Below are 24400 nucleotides of genomic sequence, written 5' to 3'. Positions count from 1 at the left end.
CATCCCGCCCTGCGCCACGTGCTCGCTGGAGGGCGGCGCCAGGGGACGCGCCGAAAAGATGATCTTGCTGCCTCTTCCGGCCGCCGCGCGAGTTGCCGTCCGACGTCTGGGAGTGAGGCGTCTCTGGGGCCAGGGTCTCGGCGCCGCAGACATGACGAAGGTGAGAGGCGGGGGCCGCTGCCGGGCGCGGCGGGGAGGACCGCCTGCGGGCCACTGGGGCGCGGGGCAGGGCCGGCCAGGCCGCAGCGTGCGCGGCGTCCGCGCCAGGTTGCACAGATGGACTGGAATGGAAAGTTCCCTCCTCTTACAGGATTGGTCTGGGCAGGGCTGGGGGTGGGCTCGCCGGTGCCCCCGAGGATCCCCCAGTCTGCTGCCCACTCAGGGCGCTCGTCCTTCTTGCTCGGGAGGGCGCTGGGTTCTGAACCCTGGGCAGGAGAATACGCCCAGGCGCCGGGTGCAGATCGCTCTACTGAGCCTCCGCCACCTCGCTGAGCTCCAGAAAATGACGTGCGCGTATTTCATTCATCATTGTGTTTAGTTCTAGATGTGACCCAAGAAGGGATAGTGACATTATTGTCCCAGAGTCAGTCAGCCACAGGGCCAGGGCTCCACACCAAGACCCCCTTGATGAAGTCATGAATCAGAAAACAGCCCTCCGGGAGCAATTTGCCTACAAGGGTTTCTAGAGAAAAGGAAATCCTCTCCAGGGAAAAGGGCGCTGCAGAGAGACACGTCATTTCTTGAAATAAAAGCATCTTCCAGAAGAACAGGCTTCTCAGCCTAATTGGGCCCTGAGAAATAAGAGGGATCCTTCACATCACGCTATTTAGGTGTGAAACATCTGGAAAGAGGAATGGCTCAGTGGAAGGAGCACAAGCTTGGGAGTCATGCTGGAGGAGCAGAAAGAAATGACTGTCCCTGGTGAAGGATGCTGTAGATGAGACTTGAGACAGGTCCCTGCAGTTATCACAGATGACAGAGGGACTAGACCGCGTTTCAGGGCTCTTTCCAATACTATGCCTGTCCCCCAGTAACAGTGTCCTGTCTCCTAGGTTCTCCATTTGATCCCATGGAGTCCTGGGGAGTGACCTGTCTTAGGAAATTGAGAACCTGGCAGAGTTATCGATCCTGAGGAAAGCCTGTTTCCTTTGGTGGGAAAGACAGAAAAGGCAGTATTTGATCTAAGTACTGTGTGGTTTTGTGGAACAGACCAAAGGCAGAAGGAAGGTCTCTGGACTGTTGCACAGTGCTACCATCCAGGGGCTAGTGTGTCCCACCAGGTTTCAGTTTCCTTATCTGTTACATGGGGAAAATAGTGTATGTTCTTTCTACCTTACCCTAAGGCAACGATGAAACATTTTTAAAAAGTCTTTATAAAAGCAAATAGCACAGGGTTTACTTCCTTATTTGAGTTTTGGTGCCTGGGGCTTGTGAAGATGAACGGCTACTGCCACCAAGTGCTTGGCAGGTTGCTCTGTTCTGCCCCTTCTTATAAAGTTGCTTACTTGTTTTCTTTCTGTCTGAGTTGACCAGAATACCATGAATACAGGTGAACATTCCTTATTTAAAAATCTGAAATACAAATTTTACTAAATTTTTTGAGCCCTGGCATGACAGTTATGTGAAAAACTCAGCACCTGACCTCATGGGACAGGTTGCAGTTGCAATGTACAGAATATTAAGACTAGTGTAGGATATCTTCAAGCTATGTGTATATGAAGCAAGTGAATTTCAGGTTTAGACTTGGTCCCCATCTTGAGATGTCTTGGCTCCGGGGTCTGAAGCAGGAAGATCCCAATTTTGAGACCAACCTGAGCAAGATAGACTCTTAAATAAAAAGGAAGTGGGTGCATGTCCTGTAATCCCAGCAGCTCGTGAGGTTGAGGTAGGAGGATCACGAGTTCAAAGCCAGCCTCAGCAAAAACAAGGTACTAAGCAACTCAGTGAGACCCTGTCTCTAAATAAAATACAAATAGTCTGGGGCTGTGACTCAGTGGTTGAGTGCCCCTGAGTTCAATCCCTGGTACCAAAAAAAAAAAAAAGATTTGGGGTATAGCTAAATGGTAGATTGCTGTCTTAGCATGTGGGAGGCCTTGGGTTCTATCCCCACAACTGGGAAAAAAAAAGAAATCTGAAATCAGAAACACTTCTGGTCCCCAGCATTTCAGATAAGGATGCTCAACCTATCGTGGTAGAATGTCTGGTAAGATTTGCTTTTGATGGGTATAGGGGAGGAAAAACAGACTCTCTTCTGCCCTCAGTTCTGCGGTTGGGTCTAAGATGTAGGCCTAACACTGAGATAAGATACATGAAATTTAATTTGATACTTTTACATGTACATAGGAGCCTGCAGAAGAAAATTAAGACCTGGCAAAGCATTAGGCCCAAAAGCTTTTTATCTTTCCTTTTTCTTTTCCTGGTACTGAGAATTGAACCCAGGGATACTTTACCACTGAACTGCTTCCCCAGACCTTTTTATATTTTTCTTTTGAAACCGGCTATTGCTAAGTCACCAGGCTGGCCTTAAGCTTGAGATCCTCTTGCCTCAGGCTCTAGAATGGTTGGAATCACAGGCGCGGGCCACTGAATCCCACAGTTTTATACCTTTTTAGACAAAGAAAAATGAAGTGTGGGGGATGAGGAGGTTGACCTCTGTCTTCTAAGTTGGGATAGGGACTAGGAATATATTGGGATGCTATTGGAAGAGAAGGCGTAGTTCTGCAGGTTTGATTGTAAGGGTCCATTTTGGCATCGACTCCTAGTTGATGGTGCAAATTTCCCCCCTATTTCAGGGAGGGCACCTCTCTTGTGGGAAATTTTATGCCCTGCTTTTAAGTAAGAAAGGGGGATTTTCGAGAGCCCTGCCTGCATTGGCTGTCTCTCAGGTGCCAACAGCTCAAAGTAACTTACATGCCAGAGCAGCATATTTTGGGGTAACGTGTTCAGAAGCCCTTCATGGTCTCACTTGGTGACCATTGGATATTTAAAAAACAAAAACCAACAAAAAACCTCTTTCTGCTTTGTGTGAAAGCAGAGTGCTTTCCTGGGGGTGACCATGCAAAGCCAAGACAGGCGTGGGGCCGGAAGTCTTACTTCCCTGGAATTTGAATCACTGAAGCAGGTGGAGTGCATATGCTGGCTGTGGCTGCTGCCACAGGACTTTGGTAGAATTACATGTTCCTTCTGGAATTTGGAGATTCCCAGGCCCCACTGAGGCACCTACTCCAATTATACTCATCTTTCTTGCTTGTTCTCAGGGCCTTGTTTTAGGAATCTATTCCCGAGACAGAGAAGATGGGTTGCAGTTTACAAGTGCAGGAGAGAACTTTGATAAGCTGGTGGCTGGAAAGCTGAGAGAGATTTTGAACATGTAAGTGTTACCCGGGGGTGCCAGTTCCTAAAAGTTCCCCAAAATCAAAGGGGAATATTTAATATTTTTCTGTGGTTTATTGTAGGTTGATAAGATGTACAGAAATACCTTGGCCATGAAATTGGAAGTGAAAGTGCAGAGCTTCTGGAAGGCACTTTGCCATTTGTCTTTCACTATGGGTGGGTCTGCATTTCTGGGAAGTCAGATGGTTTCCAACCCAGTCACAGACCTATTGTGAAGAACTGGTCCAGAAGGATCTGGAAAGTACCAGATTTCCTCAGCCCACCCTCCTGGCTCAAATTCACTTTCCCTTCTCCCTCCCCACCTGCCTTCCCACCAGCCTCTCTGTGTCTTTTAACCACTAGTTAAAAACAGCCTAAGGCTTCTACCTTTTTATTTTGTGCCTGGAGCTTGAAGGCTTCTCGGGTGTTACAAGTACAAGTGGATTACCCAAGAATGTAGTAAGAATGCAGATTCTCATTCAGCAAGTCTGGAAGGGGCCTGGGATTCCCACCACTCTTAGATTAGCTGGGGTCTGTAACAAGTAGGGAGACGTCAGAGCTACGGGTTCCATTTCACAAAAATAGGAGTGTCGGTATAAGGCACTGCAGCTGCCTATTATTCATATTATGGATAGCCTGTGTGAATCTACCAGATGCAGTCTAATCATTCTCTAATGGGTGTGTTACAGAATCTGCATCTCCTCTCAGCTGATCAGTCCTTCAGTAGGAGTCAGAGCCTTCTCAGGTGTTTAAGTCATTAATCCAGAAGCCAACTGCTTGAGTGCAGAACAGCCTGGCCTCCTGGCTGTCACACCAAGCACTGCTCAGGCCCCTGATGGTACTCCATTATGCCCTTTATAAGAAACTGCTCAGTCTCCCATCGGTAGATAAGTCCCCACCGACTCTAAACCAGGCTCGTGGCTGTCAAGTCAGCCACTCAGGTACCACGGAGTTCTGCTGGTGTGCTGTGTCTTTGAGGAAAAGGTTTGCGATTCAGTGCTCAGATCCCCTGTGCAGCTGCGCCTCACGCAGCCCTAACATTGCTTCCATTGTTTTAAGTAAATTCGTGTTAAATCTAATCTGAAAGTTGGCTATGCAGTTTTTGAGCTAGATGTACTACATCTAGAAATCTGACCTGAGAACATTCTGTAAAAATGCAAATGAAGCCAATTCCACGAAATCAGTTAGCAGAATCTTGGGATAATACTGAAGGTGTGTATGTAATATTTCCAAGCAAACAGAGCAAAGTGAAAATTTCCAAAACAATTATTTCTTTTTGTTTTAGATCTGGACCACCTCTGAAGGCAGGCAAAACCCGAACCTTTTATGGTCTTCATCAGGTATGAGATGGAGATGATGCTCCTTTATAAACCCTCAATATGGTCACCTTCTGGGTGCCTTGTGCTGTGGATGTCCAATCAGGATAGGAATTTTGTATTGGATTATATAGTTTTATTCCAGCATTGAGCACGAGTGTCATTTAAGATTCTGAAGAGGCACATCACTGTTTACTACCAGTGTCGTGTTCCTCAGTCTGAAGGCTTCATCCAGCACGGCTGTGTCTGACAGGATAATCCTGTCTTTCAAACACCTTATAGAAGGTGCCGAGGATTGGGGCTGGGGCTGTAGCTCAGTGTCAGAGCGCCTGCCTAGCACATGTGGTGTCCTCGGTTCAATCCTCAGCACCACATAATAATTAACAAATAAAATGAAGGCATTCTGTCCATCTACAACTACAAAAAAATTTTTTTAAAAAGGTGCCAAGGCTACAGTGATAGTGTGGGTGTGCAGTGAGTCTCTCTGCTGGAAATGAGCACTTTAAAGAAGAGCAGTGGCTAATGGTGTGTTTCTGTGGAACAGGACTTCCCCAGCGTGGTGGTGGTCGGCCTCGGCAAAAGGTCAGCTGGCATCGACGATCAGGAGAACTGGCATGAGGGCAAAGAAAACATCAGAGCTGCTGTTGCAGGTTGCTTTACTTTTCACATTTAATATTGATCAAGTCCTGTGGCCAGCTCTTTAAGATTGTCTCTTCCCCATCTCTTGTCCTTTCACCATCTCTACCCTTACCACATTTGCACAGAAATAATTCACCTTAACAAGCACGATTTCCATTTCTTAATCTGTTTGCCCCCATGATAGATAGAGAGGTTAGCTTAGGGAATTTTTATTTTTAATATTTTCTCAAATATTTAATATTTGAGCTTTTACTCCCATCTTTTCGTTCACTTTTGTACCATTGACCTGAGGGCTGTATTTCACCAGAAGTTTCAGCATGTGGATTTTTTCCCTCTGTAAAGCTTCCCCTGGCGTTGCCCAGCTTTTAAGTACCAGGAAGTTCTATGTGTACAACTCAGAGAAATGGGAGCAGGGTGTGGGGTGCTCATTCATCACTCTCAGAAGCTGTATGCTGGTCCCCGTTTGTCAGGTGGATGGCTTGGAAGGGTTGAGGCGGACGCTGTTGAGTCACCTCAGCTGAGCAGCCGCGAGAGCCTTCACCACAGAGACTGGCTGAAAGGTCTTGAGGAACATTCTGAAGCAGCAGTAATGGGCGTAGTTAACTCCTGCTGTGTATGCCATAAACGCTTGTTAAACTTACGTTCAAAGTTTATGTTAAGGGTTCTTTCATAACTTTTATGTGGGACTTTTTATATGAACTTTTTTGCTGGCTCAATCTTAATAAAATATTGTGTTGATAATGGACTTTCAGGGCCAGAGCTGTAGCTCTCGGAGGTAGAGCACTTGCCTAGCATGTGAGGCACTGGGTTCGATCCTCAGCACCACATAAAAATAAATAAATAAAATAAAGGCGTGTCCACATACAACTAAAAAAACTAAAAATAATATTTAAAAGTAAACATAAAAAATAATGAGCTTTGCCCAGGTGTAATTTTCTTTTTTGTTTTTTGGTACCTGGGATTGAACTCAGGTACTCAACCACTGAGCCACAGCCTCAGCCCTTTTTTGTATTTTAATTAGAGCCCGGGTCACTGAGTTGCTTAGCATCTCACTTTTGCTGAGGCTGGCTTTGAACTCGTGCTCCTCCTGCCTCAGCCTCCTGAGCCGCTGGGTTTACAGGCGGCCCGGGTGTAATTTCATAGCCATCTTTTCTGTGTCCCGTTTAATTGAGTAAGCCCTGGTGGTTGGGAAACTTCATCCGCAAGCACTGGTGGTCAGAAACGACCCTGGTAATTGCTGCCCCTCGCTGAGGGCCTCCCACCCTGCGGGGAGCCCTGCGATGATCTGTGGGCCTGTGCCCCGCTCTGCCTGTGAGGTGCGCTCCCGGCTTCATTTTCCAGAGGAGGAAACGGAGGACCAGAGTGATCAGTCGTCCTACTGGGGTTGGAGCCCAGTGCTGCTTCCTCCGCACACTGCCCCACGCCTCTGCCTGCTCCTCCAGCCGTCCCTTGCTGACTCCCATTCTCTGCTTCCTCTGTCCTCCTGAAGCTGGCTGCAGGCAGATTCAGGACCTGGAGCTCTCTTCTGTGGAGGTCGATCCCTGTGGAGATGCCCAGGCGGCGGCAGAAGGAGCTGTGCTCGGTCTTTACGAGTATGATGAACTAAAGCAGAAAAAGAAGACGGCAGTGTCCGCGAAGCTCCATGGAAGGTGATGGAAGGACCCACGGCGTGGCTCACACTGCCTGGTGACTGACAGCGTGGTCTTTTGGACGTGAGCTGCCCGCTCTCAGTGTCTGGCATTGCCGTGCGCCCTGTCTGTAACCTTCCCGTTGCCCCAGCCATTTTAACTTGTGATAACTGTCCCCAGACTCTGCTCCTGGCTTTTGCCGTGTGCATGTTTCCCCCTGGCTCCCTAGACTCCTCCACGCTTGCTGGTCACTGGGAATCTGTAACCAAGTGGCTCTTAACCGGGAGGGAGGAAGAACACGAAGACACGTCCCATGGGTTTCAGTCCAGATCATTTCCATTGGATTGGCACCTGCCGGCGTTATGCCAAATGCCTGGCTGTGTGGGTGCAGGGAGCTGGTTTTGCCCCTGTGGTCAGTGACCCACTGAGCGCCGCCTGCATTCCAGCCTTAGTCTGGGTTCTGGGAGAGAAGGTCACTGCTGTTAGAGACGCTCAGAGACCTTGGGTGTGGGGAGCTGTGAGGGCGGGGTGACCCTGACTCAGCTGGTGCTGGAGAAAGAGGGCTCTGCGGTGGTCAGCCTGCTTTGAGTCCTGGCTCTGCCACTTACTTGCAGCGACCTCAGCTAAGCAGTCGAAATCTCTGGGGAGTCGCACTCTGACCCAAAGCGTGATGCCTGTCACATGTGGCACATGGTAGGCCCACTGAGCTGTCAGCTGTTCTTTTGTCCCTCTCCACGCTGTCCTCGTTAACTCATGCACAAGAAGAGCTAGGATCACGAACCACAGACCCACGTGCCTTCTCTTCTAAAGCAGACTCTTACTATGTGGGACTTGGTTGGGATTTAGAGCCCTGACCTAGGTAAGAAGGCCCCAGAGCCTCCAGTTCCATATCTGGGTGGTTGCCTCGCCTGCTTGACGGCACTATCTGATGCAGGGAAGGAGAACAAAACGGGCCTTTGCACAGAAGCCCCTCAGCTTCTGTGATCGGTTTTTCGCTTAGGACCCATCAGTACAGCCCCTTCCTGTGCAGGGAAGATTCTGAAGTAGACTGCCCAGCCAGGTCCCCCCAGGCCCTCACCAGGGCCAGTTTTCTAGCTCTGCACTGCACCCCCAGTTGCCTGGGTCACATCACAGAGAATGGACCCAGGTCCTGTGTGTGAGCCAGTTTTCATCTGTGGTTGTCTTGTTTGTTGTGACATAAGAGTCTCTCCTGGTCGCAGGTCAGTGTTGTGGATCACTGATCAGCAGCTCTGCTTTCTTCCACAGTGGGGATCAGGAGGCCTGGCAGAAAGGAGTCCTCTTTGCTTCTGGGCAGAACTTGGCCCGCCAGTTGATGGAGACTCCAGCCAATGAGATGACACCAACCAGATTTGCTGAAATTATTGAGAAGAATCTCAGAAGTGCTAGTAGTAAAACAGAGGTCCATATCAGGTAATTCAGGAGTATATCAGGACTTTGGGATGCTACAGGCAGGAGCCTTTGAGATCCTAAGTCTAGCTCCCTCCATTCGGAGGAGTAACTGAAGACCATAGAGGCAGGGAGACCGCCAGCAGCCCCAGAACTGGGACAGGGCTCCTCTGAGGTTCTTTGCGTCTGTCTTTGCTTGCCTCTGAGAGAGTGCTGTGACTTCCTGCTGCACAGTGTGCTGTCCACGTTTCGTATCAGCTTTGTTCAGTCAGGATTGGAGTACCACATGACGCAATGGTGATCTGTAGTATATTCAGTGTGCTACTATGACTACAGTCGATTTTAAGGACATTTTTGTGACCCCCAGAGGAAACCCTGTACCCATTAGCCCTCACTCCTCATCTCCCCACCCCCACAGTCATCCGTTGATGGACCTTGGAGCTGGTTTCCACCTCTCGGGTACAGCAAACAGTGCTGCCGTGAGCATCGTGAACAAGTTTGTGTGGCCTTGTTCTATTCCTCTGAGTCTGTATGCAAAAATTTAATCCCTGGACCAGTGGCAACTCTAATCAACTTTTTGAAGAACATACTTGTTTTGTTTTGGTGAATTCTTCCTATTTTCACTTTTTGACACGCTGAAGAATACGGTGTGCCTCTACACCACACCCTGTCCAGCGTAGTTATGGAGTGAGAATTTGTGCCCCTGGGAGTCCCTTGGCTTGCCTGCTGAGAGCTGTGGTCAGTGCTGGGCTGTTCCAGGTCAGCCCCTTCAGGTTCTGTCACACTCCAGGAATCTCGCTGCAGCCCTGGAAGCAGCCCAGACGGAGTGTTTGGAGATTTATGATTAACATAAACGGACAGAGGCTTCATTTAAAGAATTCTCACTATCAAAGTAGTTTCTCAGGCTTAAAAGGATTCTCCAGTAGTTAATTGTGACTGGAATTCATGTTTTTTGGGAAAGTCCCTGTGGTCTAGACAGAATGAAGAAAACATCACGTAGAGAGCGCAGGACTTGGAGCTTGCTGGGTTGGAAGGTTCGCCTGTGTTTACCCTGCGGCAGTGGGTGGGCTCTGGAGAGGCCTCGTGGCAGACTGTTCCTTGTCTGACAAGAGAAGACACCAGAGCTGCTTCGAGTCAGGAATCAGTGACAGCACTTCCACCGTGCCGGGGATTTGGCATAGGAGTGCCCAGGGGTGCTCCTGTTCTCCGAGAAGGGACGCTCTCATAGGAGGGATAGTTAGGGCCGGGGTGGGGCCTGCCGAAGACCGTGCAGTCTGAGCAGAGCCCTGATGTTTGCTCAGGAGCTAACCAACGAGAACGGGGCTGGGCCTTGCTGGTGGAGAAGCCGCTGCACCTTGGCACCTTGGGAACTGCAAGGCTATGGATGAGCACAGGGAAGAGTAGAACCAGAGATCAGACGGGTGTGTGGGTGGCCCATGACTCATTAAACTGAGACACAGCTGCACCACACCCTGTCCAGTGTAGGCAGGACTCCATTAAAGAGGCAAAGACAATTCTTCCAGAAGGGCCGGGCTTTTATGAAACATCCAGTCCTGAGTTTGTGATGCCTGTATAAAATGGCCGTGTTTCCTTTGACATTCACTTTTTAATCTTTATATTCTTTTCCCTTTGAAGTTTGGTGGCAATCCTAGTTTCATACTCTTGACAAACAGTTGGCACACGGAGGAGTATTCCTTGGGAAGGGTTGCTGCTGGTTGGTCTGTGGCAGTATAGGCCTAGTTACTGTGGCCAGACATCAACACGAGGCCCTTTGGACCTTTAGCCTGGAGAGAGTGATGATACGGAGTCAAGTTTTCTAGTTTGCACTGAGAACTGCTTCTGTTCCATTAGCTCCATCGATCCTGTGCAAATTAAATAAGAACTGACTTGTTTTTCCACTTCAGAGACATCTCAAATGGCAGTTGCAGCTCTGAGAATATAGTGTGACAATGTTGAAAAGATTGAACTCCAGCATTTCTAAAAAAGCAAAGAAATAGGCTATTTTCTTCCAGTCAGAGTAGTATAGCTTTGTTGGTTTTGTTAGTTGGTTGATTGGCCCAGGGGGGGGTCATTTTTAGAAATACCAAAAGTAATGAACATTTTAACTATCTTCATGCATCCTTGTGGTCTCAAGTCCTTGCTAATTTCATCCCTTATAAATTAAAACTTTAGAAACATCTGAGTAGGCTGGGGGAGAGTTTTTATTTATCGACTTTACATTATTACCTGATACTATATTAGTTATCATGCATAAATTCTCTGAATAATTTTACAGTCTTTTGATTGAAGAATCTTTAACCTCTTGTAAATGAGAAAATCAGCTCAGGATCAAGTGACTTGCCCAAGAATACACAGGAAACAAATGATCAGATGGGATGATCCAAGCCTTACCGTGTATGATTTGATTTCCCTGAACCCAGGGCCTCCTGCTTGGTGGGCAAGTGCTCTACCACTGAGCAATTCCTCCTTCCCCTGTGTTATACTTTACGAGCTTGTATATTATACTTTTCAAACATACTTTTGAGCTTTTCTAGATGATCTTGAAATAAAGGTGACAGTGTATTTTTTTTATCCCCTTTCTGCCCTCTAGACCCAAGTCTTGGATTGAGGAACAGGAAATGGGCTCATTCCTAAGTGTAGCCAAAGGGTCTGACGAGCCTCCAGTCTTCTTGGAAATCCACTACAAAGGCAGCCCCAATGCAGGGGAGCCGCCCCTGGTGTTCGTTGGGAAGGGAGTCACTTTTGACAGGTACGTGGGTGTGTCTGGGCTTTGTATTTTGGTGAATGTTTTGTGTGTTCTTATGTTATTTGGTGCTTAGTTTGATTCATAAGCATGGTATATGGTCACATGCTCCCACGGATGTAATATGTGTTAGAGACCATTAGGCATTTTACTTTATTGGCCTCAGTCTTACCCCTGTAAGCTGGCTATTGTGGACATTCTAAACTGTTCAGCTTTTCAGGGAAACCATGACTCAAAGACATTAAGTAATTTCTTCAGAGTCCCATAACTGAGAAGTAGAGCCAGGAGTCAAAATCAGGTCTGTCTTTACAATGTCTTCAGATCTCTGTCCCCCTGTGATTCTCCCTCATAGTTAGTAGAGGTTCACTGCGTGGATCATGCTGCTGCTGCCTTCCCGTCATCCTGTTGCTTGTTTCAGGTTGCTTTCTGGGGCTGAAAGTCCAGCTCCCATTAATCATTTTTGTTTTGTTTGTTTGTTTTGTTGTTGTTTAATTTTTGTTGTAGATGGACACAATACCTTTATTTTATTTATTTACATGTGGTGCTGAGGATTGAACCCAGTGACTCACACGTGCCAGGCACGCACTCCACCACTGAGCCGTAACCCCAGCCCTCATTAATCTTACTAAACCTTAAGTGTGCCTTGGAAGTGGAAGCCATCTCTGTTTTCCAGCCAATAAGGGGCTGAACTGGAAAAGACAGTGTATTTTGGTATTTCCCATGGGAAGCATCTGCCGCAGAATATGAGGGAGGCTGGGGACTGAGGCATACAAAGAGCGAGTTGGCCAGAAAACTAGGTTAGAGAAAGCAAGTGAGGTTTGTTTTTGTTTTCTTTAGCTACAGAACTTCTCAGGACACAGAATGTCACATTTTCTGAATTTTCTTTTGAAAGAATCCTGATTTGGGAAGTCATGTTCTAGAGAAACTGCTTTGGAGAATACTGCTAAAGAACAAAAAAAAAAACAAATTCCCCAGTACATTTTCGCAGCCATGCAGAAACTCCATGTGAAACATGAATGTTCGTTCTCTTTCCTTTTGTACGTTCGTTTCCTCTGGTGCTGGGGATCAGACCCAGGGCCTCTCCAGTGCTAAGCATGACTCTACTCCTAACTTATCTCCAGCTTCAACATTCACTTCTTTAAACATTGGTCTCCCAATGATCTTCATTGTGTCACCCATCAATAAAAGATGGCAAACACCATTTAAGATATGCATATTTATTTACAATATACACATACAGTGTTGTACCAAAGTATATATAAAACACTCAGCAAATAAAATCAGGAAGAGACCCTGTCTCAAATTTAAAAAATTTAAAAAGGAATGGGGGTATAGCTTAGTGGTAAAGTTCCCCTGAGTTCAATCCCCAGTACTAAAAAAAAAAGTCTTACTTATTGTAGTGGTTTTATACTATCAAGGGTTAATAGTTTTAGGGAAATGTTTATGTTCAGGGTGAGATTTATTAATTTAAATCCATATTTGTATGTCTTGCTAAAAATATTCAGCAAGGCCCTTGGGTTTAGAGAAGGCTTCCTTGTAGAAGCTTCAGATTTAATTTAAGATGCAAAGGACCAGGAGCAATTAGTTGAGCAGAACAAGGGGTGAGTGTTAGGGCACAAGAACATGGGAAGGCTGCAGGGTAGGACGCAGTGTAAATTCTGGGTACTGCAAGAATGTCCATGTGGCTGTTCACCAGAGCAGGTCGGGATGATGGGAGATGCACTGGAGAGTTATTCTGAGCCTTAAAAATGTTTTTAGGAGAGGGAATGACAGTATTTATATATGCACTAAAATCCGCCCTTGAAGTGTTTGGCTAAGTGAGCTTTAACAGATGTACACAACAGGAACCAATACTGAGAAGAGAGGACAGAACATTCCCTTCACCCCCAAACCCCCTTGTGCTTCTGCAGTTATCCCCTCCCACCTCTGCCCCACTTATCTTTCTGTTACTATAGATTCGTTTTGCCTGTTGTAGAAATCTGTATGGATGGCATCCTTCCTGTCTGGCTCCTCTCTCTCGGCCTCTTGTCTTCTGTGTTCATCCTTATCATCAGTCACCTCATCATCACATATCGTCAGTCACATCAGTCACCTGCGCCTTTTCGCTGCTGTGTAGTACCCCTGTGTGGTCGTACCGTTGTCTGCAAATGCCCAGTTCGCTTGTCCACCTGTCAGCTGGTGGAAATCCGAGTTGTTCCCAGTTTTAGACTGTTGGGTGAAGCCAGGATCGTGGGGAAGCGTTTGTGTAGCAGTGACGTCTTCCTTTCTCCTGGTTTTTAAGCACCTAGGCAAAGGAGCCACTAAGTTGTATGATAATCGCAAATTCCACTTGCAATTCAAATGACATTCTTTCGTCTGACCAAAGTGGTCATCCCATTTTGCGTTCCTGCCGTCAGTGTACGGGACTCCTGCGTTCCGCTCCCTTCCCTCTGACGGGATCCATCATTCCACCAGTAGCGCCGCTACAGAGGATGCAGTGGTACTTCTTTGAGGTTTCATTTGAATTTCTGTAACGATTAATCGTGTTGAGCATTTCTTGACATGTTTACTGACCTCTTTGTGAGGTGTTTAAATCTTTTACCCTTTTTTTATAGAATATTTTCCTTAAAAGTTGTAAGTTTAAAAAAAAAAAAGAATATATATATATAAATATATATATATATATGTATTCTGAGTATAAGTCCTTTATCAGGTTATTCAGTTAGGAATATTTCTTCCCAGTCTGAGGCTTGCTTTTGTATTTGTTTAGTAATATCTTCTGCAGAACAGAAGTTTTGATTTGATGAAGTATAATATCAATATTTTATAATTTATGCTTTTTTTTTGCCCTAAAACAGTATTGCCCATGCCAAAGTCTTATTTTCATCTTCAAGACATTTTAGTTTTTAAGTCAATTTTAGCTTTTAAGGCTGTGATGTATTTTGAATTGCTGTGTATGGTGAAATAAAGACCTGAGGTTCTCCATTTTTCACCCCCATCATATGACTGTTCATTTATTTCAGCACTGTTTGTTGAAAATACATGAACTCCCATTCATAGCACCTTAGGAGAAAATCAGTTGATCATGTAATTTGGGATCTCTCTCTGGACCCTGCATCTGGTCATGGTACCCTGTGACTAAGCATCTTGATTGCTGTAACTTTGAGTAGACTTAAATGTAAAATGCAGGATTTGAAAAGCTGAGCAAAGTCAAGTCCTGATCCTTGGTTGGTGGCTACTTTGGGACCAGTCATATGCATAGGAAGCAGAGCTCTCCCAGAAGACACCTGGGTTAAGTGTACATAAAAGGAAGTGTCAGTGCAGACCGTCTAATTATCCAGTGTTTCTAATTAGGATCTGATTTCCAAGGAAGGAAAATCTCAGAGAAGGGAATAGAACTTCTCCAAAGAGTCACCAGGACAAGTCAGGAGATTGCCGAAGTTGAAGGCCCTGGCTCTGTGCCTGGCTTGTGAAGCAGTTCGCTTCTGGACTCTCAGATGGGAGTCAGCAGTCACTGACGGGTTAGAAGGCTGTTTGGGGGAAGTAGATTGGGTTCTTGCTAATTGCCTATTAAAACTGGCTCTTGTGTTTAATGCTGTCCCAGAGGCTTTGTGTAGGTCCCTCCCTGATTCCTATTCCTCCCTCAGGTTGTATTTTGCCTCCAACGGCTAGAGCACACCTGTACAGGTGTCAGATGGCAAGATGATTCCTGTGTTATGTGGATTTGAGGAGAATGCTCCCAGTCTTGTCTGAGCTTGTCAGCTTTCTTTAATAGCCTGTGACCTTGGTTTGATAAGTTAATCCATTCATAAAATTTGTTGAAAAGACAATCTGTGTAGGTGTCAGAGGAGTTAATGAGTGTTAGTCAGGTGTGTGTCACTATGACCAAAATATCTGCCAAGAACAACTTAGAAAAAGAAAAGTTATTTTTGGCTTATGGTTTCAGAGATGTAGTCCATGGTTAATGGACTCCATTACTCTGGGCCCCAGGTGAGGTGGAGCATCATGGCAGAAGACTGTGGTGGAGGGAAGTGGCTCAGGACATGGTGGCCCAGAAGCAGACTGAGGGAAGGGAAGGGGTCACTGGGAAGACAGACCCTTCTAGAACACTCCCCAGTGATCTGCCTCCTCCAGGGACATCCAACCTGCTTACAATCACTACCCAGTCATTCAAATTAGGATGGACTGATTAGGTTACAGCTCTTGCAATCCAATCATTTTACCTCTGAATATTCCTACATTGACATAGGAACTTTGGAGGCACATGAACAATGAGATGAAACAGATTGAATTTATACAGCACTGAATTATGATGTGGTAACATTTCCAGTAGCACAGCTTAAATTTCACTCAAATAGAAATAAAATGACCTACAAGCCTACCTGGAATTACTTTGTATCTTTTATAAATACTCCAACATTAAAAGAATTCAGTGTTGAGATTCTAAATTGAGAAATGTGAGATCCACTGACAGGTGTATGGTGCTTTTTTGTGATAGGCAACCCACATTTTCTTTTTATTTTAAGAAAGTGATAGTGGCCTTCATGTTCATTGGTAATATCGCAGCTGTCCTTTTCCCCCACAGTGGTGGCATCTCCATCAAGCCTTCTGCAAACATGGACCTCATGCGGGCTGACATGGGAGGAGCTGCCACGATATGTTCAGCCATCGTGTCTGCTGCGAAGCTCAATTTGCCCATTAACATCATAGGTGAGCGGGCCAAGGGATCGCATCTCGCAGAGATTCCGGCATCCAGCAGATGCTTGAACCAACATGGTTTTCTCTGATCCGAGAAGATCGAGAGATAGTTTTTAAATAGCTTTTCACCAAGCAGAACTTATTTAGCTGAGATAAGTGTTTTATGTCCAAGCTGATTGGGTTAAATGTGTTTTGCAACTGAAGGCTGTAACTGGAATTGATTTGTCTTACTTCTGCAAAACATGTTTAGCAGTCAGGGGCACGTATGTCAAGTCTGTGGTTGTCTCCAGTGGCAGCTGCTCAGTAGTCAGGTGAAAGGGCACTGCTGGCTCATTCACCCATTGTCTCATGGGACTGTGACCCAGTAAATGCCCGATACACAGAAATTGCCTGGGACAGAAGAAGCACTTAGGCTGATGGCCCCTCTGAGCATTATAGGATGCCAACTTGCAGAGCCAAGGCTGAGAATGTGTAGCATTACTAATACCACGTTTCAGAGAAAGAGGAGATACAAGAGAGAGGTCAGGTTACTTGACTTGGCCAGTGTCACGTCCATTGCATGGTGAAGGTAAAATGGGACTGTCTGACTTGCATGTGTATGTGATCACCCACACCCAAAATCTTAGTCCTTTTTTTGCTGAACTAAATTGCAGGCATCATGATGTGTCACCCCTGAATACTTCAGCATACTCCTAAGAAAAAGGACATTCTATATAATGACAATACTGTTACCTTTTCCAAGGGTGAATATAATAACCCAATTCAAATATCCCAAGTACCTAAAAAAAAATGTATATTTCGTCTATATTTAATTTTTATAAATCCAGGAACCAAAGATCCTGCACTACATTGGGTTACCATGTCCCTTTAGTTTTCTCTAGTCAAGAATTTTTTTTTAAATATTTTTTTAGATGTTGATGGACCTTTATTTTATTCATTTATTTATATGTGGTGCTGAGACTCGAACCCAGTGCCTCACACATGCTAGACAAGTGCTTACCACTGAGCCAAGACCTCAGCCCTTAGTCAAGAATTCTTTTTTCCCTGTTTTCTTTTATGGCACTGGCAGTTTTGAAGAATCTGGGCTGGTGTCATCTTCCACAACTTGCACTTATTTCTTCTCCATCGGAATCAAGTTAGTCCTCTGCTAAGAATGCGCCAGAGATGGCACGTACTTCCTGCTGTTGATGGACAAACATCAGTGTGTCATTGGTGACAGGAAATTTGGTTGCTTGATTAGGGTGGCATCTGTCTGGCCTGCTTCTGATGGCTCGCCAGTAGCCTCCTGTCCCAAGGGTGGTGTGTTTGGACCCAGCACAACTATATTCCTTCATGTATTCCTCCTAATAGGTTTGGCTCCTCTTTGTGAAAACATGCCCAGCGGCAAGGCCAACAAGCCTGGAGATGTCGTCAGAGCCAAGAATGGGAAGACAATCCAGGTTTGTGAGCAGAGGATGCACCATTTCTCAATGCGTTCCTCAAGGAACCCCATTGTGGTCACCTAACCATGGTGTGAGTGTGACCAGAAGCAGGGCCCCACCTCTCTGGGGAAGGTGGTGTCTTCAGTGCAGGGTCGTTTTCATGCAAAGTCACAATCTTTCGAGTGCTTTTCTTGCTTTATTATTCCTCTCACTTCCTGTTTGCTAGACACGCAAATTAACCATGAATTTGAAACCAGCCTTGCAGAGTACGGCTAAGCAGTAAATGTGGGCTATTTTCTGGATATGCCCATACCATGAAAACATCTCCATCCTAAAGGTTCAGGTGGGAAACTCTGTCTTACACCATGGGCTCTGCCCTGTGGGGACACGGCAGCAGGCAGCAGGTCCCGAGGCGTGGGCCCCATGCATGCACGCGCTGCCCATGATGACGAGGCCTCTACTGAAAAGAAGCCATACTGTTCCAAAGGGTTGCCAGAGTCGCATGAGTTCCTGGGCCTGGAGGTCCACTGCTTCTTAGCCGCAGCTCTCTTAAGCCCTTTAGCCCCTTTGTTTTCAAAATGGAGAGGAATTTTTTTACTCATGTCAGCTTCCAGCGTCATCAGCCTCAGGTCACCAGCTCTGGCACAGGGGTTAATAAATTTTATTAGACATGTTCCTATTGTAAGTACACTTTTTTTTTCTTTTTCAGTACTGGGGATTGAACCCAGAGCTCACACATGCTGAGCAAGTACTCTACCACTGAGCTGCACCCCCAGCCCTTTTTACTTTCTTTCTTATTTATTTATTTGTTTGTTTATTTGTTTGATTTTGGTACTCGGGATTGGACCCAGAGGTGTTCAACCACTGAGCCTCATCCCCAGCCTTTTTATTTTTTATTTTGAGACAGGGTCTCACTAGATTGCCCAGGCTGCCCCACGACTCGGAAATCCTTCTGCCTCAGCCTTCGAGTAGCCGGGGTAATGGGCGAGCGTACACCACTGTGCCCAGCACAGACATGTTTTTGAATCTTGGTGACATGTCGTCCAAGCTCTTGCCCACTTTCAAATCCAACACTGGTGTGATTGCCTGGTTTTTATATTCGTCATTCTTGTTGTCGCACTGTTTTTTCCATCTCCCTCTTGGCAGGTTGATAACACGGACGCCGAAGGGAGGCTCATCCTGGCCGACGCGCTCTGTTACGCACACACCTTTAATCCGAAGCTCATCATCAATGCAGCCACCTTGACAGGTCAGGCGGCTTTTGTTGGACAGAAGCCATCATCCCCGTTATCACGGTCAATATTTGTCTTATCATTTTCTATTTAAGTGAAGACACTACATTTTTGTTTGAGGTTAATGGTCATCTTTTCTGAGAAATTTTAAAACCGACGGAAAACTTTTATGAAATTGATAGAAATGTTTTGGAGACAAGTGAGTACATTTGTAAAAAATATTAACTTGAAAAGAGACTATAATATGAGCCCCGTCCCATCCTGTAGGTGGAGCATAGGCCTTGAGTAAGCACTGCCTGCCTGTCATTGTGCCGGGTGAGTGGCGTTGACATAGTTGGCAGACACTAACAGCTCGTCTGTGCTGGGGACTGTGCTGGTGGCTGAGGACGCAGAGGTGGGGCCTGTAGTCTGGAGGAAACAGTGGCAGTAACCAGGTACTCACACTGAGGGTTTAAGGCAGCAGGTGACAAGTACAAGGAAGTGGAATTAAGCTCGAGGGAGCCTCTGTGGTGTGGGGATTTGACTGGGTCAGGGACTTCAGGGCCTCTCATCCTAAGAAGGGTGACTTGAGCCTGGGGTCCGAGTGGAGCAGAGTGAACCGAAGGCACATCCTGTACAAAGGCCACGTCGTGGGGACCCCGCGGCTGCAGTGAGCAGGCTGAGGTGTGCTGTGTGTCTCATGAGGCAGACGCCATGGTAGGTGGCGTAGGACAGGAGGAGCCAGGCACAGCAGGAAGCTACTGAAGAGGGCTAAGTGCAGGGATGCTGTGGCCAGATCTGCAGTGGGTGAGGTGTCCCAGGCACTGCGAGGAATGGGCTGAAGAAGGACCCCAAGAGAAACGCACCATCCAGCGAGGCTGTGGGCTGAGTTGCGGTCGTTGAGTGTTGTGGACATGGGTGTGTGTGTGTTAAGGATGAATATCACAGTATCCGCGGTCACGCTGGGTGTGGGATTCTGGTGAAACAAGTTTGCCATGAGTTGATAATTGCTGATGTGGGATAATGGGTACCGATGTGTCCCTTATTTATATTATTCTCTTTGCTTTTGTGTATATTTGAAAATTGCAAAAATTTTTTGGTTTTTAAAAAAGTGATTACTGTAGTTCAGGAGGTAGTGACAATGGCAGTAGTAGTGATGGAGAGAAACAGATTTATGAGGTGACTGGGAATAGTGATGAGTTGACGGAGCAGATGACACCGACCGCTTGGATTCACCCCGATGTCATGTAGAATCACAGGGTTTTATATGGGCCACACTTTCAAATAGTGATATGTAATATATGGTGCTTTACTATTAACTAATAACTAATGGAATTTACCTGTACCTTCCTGGGAAAACACATACAATCCAACACCCCAGTGGCTTAGAGCTGCCTGATAGTGAAAAAGCCCTGCCGCCTTCCCTGGGAAGGAATCGGCTTGAATACAGGGTGCTGTGTGAGACTGCCGAGGTCTGCCACGTCCACAGTGCCACGTGGGTCTGAGCCCAGTTCCCGAAGTCAGAGGTGTGCACTGGTATTTTCCCACATGCCGACTTAGGGAATTACTCAGTTAGGTCATACAGCCACTACTAACCCTGCCTGCAAAGAAATATAAGAAAATGGGAAGTTTCACCATGTAGTTAAACAGAATGTATCAAGCAGCTTACATGGTAGTGTCTTGAAGTTTCGGTTTTCCTTGGATGAGATGCTGATGAACAGTTTGATGCAAAGCCACAGGTAGGGATTAAGAGGACACCCGGATACACCTCACATTGCAGAGAGCAGATGCCACCTTGTGAAACTGTGGAACTTCTGCCAACTCCAGTGCTTCTGTCCTCCAGCATTCCAGTGTCCGAGCATTGGCTGTGGCAGGCTCGTGGTTTGTACCCCCGACTTTCCATGTGGTGTCCCATTTCTGAAAGACAGTGTTGCTGTTTCCTTTTGATAACTACTTACTGAGCTCCATTGTGCCAGGCAGGGTGCTAGGCCCTAAGTCTGTGGTCAGAATCAAGAGACATTCCCTGGCCCAGAACTGAGAGAGGATAACAAATGGGACTGCTGGGAGCTAATGCCGAGAATCAGAGAGGGCAGCACTAAGCCGCTGTTCCTGATCCAGGAAATCATAGAAAGCTGATTTTCAACTTGATTTTTTTAAAAAATGCTAATTAATTTTTAAAAAGAGGTCAGCCAATGGGACACAACTTTGTTGGAGAAGGAAATATAGAGCAAATAAATGATATAATAACAACAACTGTTTTTGTTTTTTACAAAAGGCAGCAAAGTCCAGATACTTATTAACATGTGATTAAAAGTGCTAAAAATTGTGGGCTGGGGAGGTAACTCAGCTGGTAGAGTGCTTGCCTCGCAAACACAAGGCCCTGAGTTCGATCCCCAGTACCGCAAAAAAAAAAAAACAGTGCTAAAATTTAGAGATGCCAACAGTACGTAAATTATGACGCCTGCATCCAAAGGACTGTTTCAAAAGCATTAAAAATATTTGTTTATAAAAGAGGACTAAATATTAAAGCATAAAAGGACAAACACATACTTATACACATATAGTATGAGCTTAACTACTAAAAGTCTAAAATAAGTCTAGAATACCAAAATTGGTAACAATTATCCATGGTGATATTTGATGGTGTTTTATTTTCCCTTTTTTGCATTTTCCTTAATAATTAAAAGTGAATTCTAGTTTGAGAGACATAAGAAGATATTAAATATGGAAGTGATTTCGTAAGCTTATCCTTTTTACAATGAGAGAGCCATTAAGTAGGGTTCAGAGGCCGCAGTCTTAGTCTGAGTGACAGAGGAGCCTGGACAAGAGAATGAAATTGACCCGATGGGTTGTCTCTCACAGGTGCCATGGACATAGCCCTGGGGTCAGGTGCCACTGGGGTCTTTACCAACTCATCCTGGCTGTGGAACAAACTATTTGAGGTGGGTATAATATACATAGACCTAAGTTATGGAGATGATGAATAAATTCTTACAGCCCTTGAATGATGCACTGTGCACACCCTGTGCTAAAAGTGATTTTTATATTGTGGGTTTCCCTGTGAATTGAAAATGAACCATAGCAATAAACTCAATTGAGTGGCTTTTCATTTTCTATAGATGTCCCTAAATACCACCTTCTACTTCGGTAGCCTCAGAATGAATTAAAAATAACTTACAAATAACATGGCCATGGCTGAGAGCCCCTGAGGTAGAACAGGGTAGGAGGAGAGCTCTGTGAGGAACCGGAGGCCTTCCGACGAATGCATGTTGAGTCGGTCAGCTGCCCTGTGGGGGCGCCCACGGTCTTCTCCCCTCATCCCCACCACCTCATGTACACACACACACACACACTCACTCACTGCCCTCAGTTTCCACCTGCTGCCACCACCGTCGACCTAAGCTAGCCTGTCCAGGCAGCATGTAACCCTGTGACACCTTGGAGACACTCAGCTCTTGGCTTCTGTGATGACCCTCACTTCTGGTTCCTTTCTCACCCTGTTGCTTCCGTCTCCCTTGGGAGCTGTTCGTCTCTGTTCACCCTTCTGACTGGTGTTCAGTCCTTGGCCACATGTTCTCATGCTCGTGGGGAAGCTCATCTGTTCCAGTGGCTTCCACTAGCACCTCTCCACTGATAGCCAGTCTCTTCGCTGTGCTCTGCAGCTCCATCTGACAGCTCATTCATCCTTCAACAAGTAGTTAAGGGGAGCTTAATTATGGGGAACAAACACAGAGTGTCTCTGAACATATTTGTGAAATTCAGTTAAAGTCCAGAACTTACTTTTCCCCCTGCACTGCTTCTCCTGCACAGCTGTCCTCTCATCACCTGTGGAGCCTGCCCTCTGAAGCTCTGTAAAATTCATCTCTGTTGTCTCCTTCCAGGCTGGGCCAGAACCTCTCCTCTGGCCTCCCACGTACCCACTGTCCCTCCCTCTCATCATGGCATCCACAACATTGGACTTTTTAAAAATCAAAGTTGTATGTGCATAAACATAATTGAGTAAGTAGTTAGCAACCTGCAGCCTGTTGTCATGGAGTCAGCCTTTTTATCCTTTGGCTGATGCATCTGACACACTCATGTCCTAAACTAACAGCTTATATTTCTGCTTCTTGACTTCTCACTTTTCAGTCTTTGACTTCTGGCAACAGTGAGTTGAACAAAGTTAATGTGTACGGCTCTCCTGCTAGCCTGTGGGCCCACTGACAGCTCAGATATTTCAGTGCACCTCGTGCTGCTCAGAAGTTCAATAAATGATGAAAGAGAGAAGGAGGGAGACAGAGAAACAGACAGAGGGAGAAAGGACAGGAGGGAGGGAGAGAGGGAGGGAAGAAAGCAGAGGAGGGAAGATACCCTGACTCAGGGACTGTAGTGATGCAGATCCAGGTGTGCTTTTTTGTACTGGGGTACAATGAGGTGATCAGCCTCATAGAAACTCTTTTATTCTAATCAAACCTACAAAGCCTGTTTCCAACACAGAATACCAGATTATTAATTTAAATTGAGACTTTAGCAAATGCCCTGCAGATTTGTGGGATTTTTCATAACATCCTGGCTGTATATATATACACACACACTCCCTCCCAGTGCTGGGGATTGAACCTAAATGGTGCTGTACTATTCCCCCCCTGTCCCCCTGCCCTTTCTTTTTGAGACAGGATCTCCCTGAGTTGCCAAGGCTGGCTGCAAACTTGGATCTTCTGCTTCAGCCTCCTGAGTAGCTGGGATTACAGGCATGTACCACCACCCCAGTAACTCTTAAATAATCTCTAATGATCACAATACTGGTACCTGTTTTAGAGTTTCGTGCTTTAGATTAACAGGTTGGAAGCGCTCTTTCGTTCTTGCATCAAACACACCATGGATTTTCCAGAACCTAATTTCATTTAGTCTTAAGACTGTGTGTGTATTTCTTCTCTAGGCCAGCATTGAAACAGGGGACCGCGTCTGGAGAATGCCTCTCTTTGAACATTACACAAAACAAGTTGTAGATTGTCAGCTTGCTGATCTTAACAACGTTGGAAAATATCGGTATGTAAAACAAGTTAGAGGTATATTTTTACAGTCATCCATGATTGCCTAAATCACTATTTTCAGTTGTATCCCCTTTACACAAAATTTCGATCTTTGATTTCCTTTACTTGTAAGCTTAGTTCTAATGTCTACAGTTTTCAAGGTGATTTCTCCAACAGGTTCTCAGTATTTCACACATGTTCACGTTTGCTTACATTTTGTCTATAAACAAACCATAAGGGAAAGAGATGGAGAATATTGGAAGTTGTTTCGTAGGAAAAAGGAATCCAGAATTTTTCCGGTACTGCTTAAATTACTGGTGAACCTCATAGTAGGTCCCTTAGCTTTGACTCTTGCTCTGCAGCCATGGAACCTGTTTGACCAGAGTTAATGAGGCATTCAGCGTGCGCTGACGAGGCCTTTCTCTTTAGGTCTGCAGGAGCTTGTACAGCCGCGGCGTTCCTGAAGGAATTCGTGACTCATCCTAAGTGGGCACATCTGGACATAGCAGGGGTGATGACCAACAAAGATGAGGTTCCATACCTGCGGAAAGGCATGACCGGGAGACCCACAAGGACCCTGATCGAGTTCTTGCTGCGCTTCAGCCAAGACAGTGCTTAGTTCAGACACGCAGCTCAAATCGGACAGCGGAGCTTCAAAATACTTTCAAAGGGATAAAAGTCTTTTAAAGGCAACAAAAGATGGTGTTTAAAATATAAAACTAAATGAAATTTATATGCTCTGATTTTTCATTTTATGCAAAGATTTATAAAAGTAAAGCTAATACCTTTTTGACAAGACTTTTAAGATATTCCACACATCAATTTTTTTAAAAACTCCCTGATCACCTTTGAAAGTGATTGTTTTTCATGGAGAAGAAAAATTGTACTTCAGATTTGTGATGCTAGGCACACAAGCAACTTAAGTGACTATGCAGTTGTAAGGAACAATAAATCTGACTTTTGATGTTCTCTGA

The 24400-nt window shown here is 45.8% G+C and overlaps 1 protein-coding gene across 1 annotated transcript; it reads left to right on the top strand.

The window, feature by feature from the left end:
• Positions 1-24400, top strand: LAP3 (leucine aminopeptidase 3). Its single transcript, XM_079154568.1, has 13 exons — positions 1-160; positions 3258-3370; positions 4658-4712; positions 5233-5338; positions 6817-6976; positions 8222-8386; positions 10953-11111; positions 15670-15794; positions 17133-17221; positions 18350-18452; positions 21277-21356; positions 23333-23442; positions 23856-24400. The coding sequence occupies exons 1-13, from the start codon at positions 59-61 to the stop codon at positions 24043-24045; spliced, it is 1557 nt and encodes a 518-aa protein (XP_079010694.1). The 5' UTR covers positions 1-58; the 3' UTR covers positions 24046-24400.

The sequence above is a fragment of the Sciurus vulgaris genome (genome assembly GCF_902686455.1).
Source record: "Sciurus vulgaris genome assembly, chromosome: 9".
NCBI lineage: Eukaryota > Metazoa > Chordata > Mammalia > Rodentia > Sciuridae > Sciurus > Sciurus vulgaris.
This window is presented reverse-complemented; position numbering and strand designations above follow the sequence as displayed.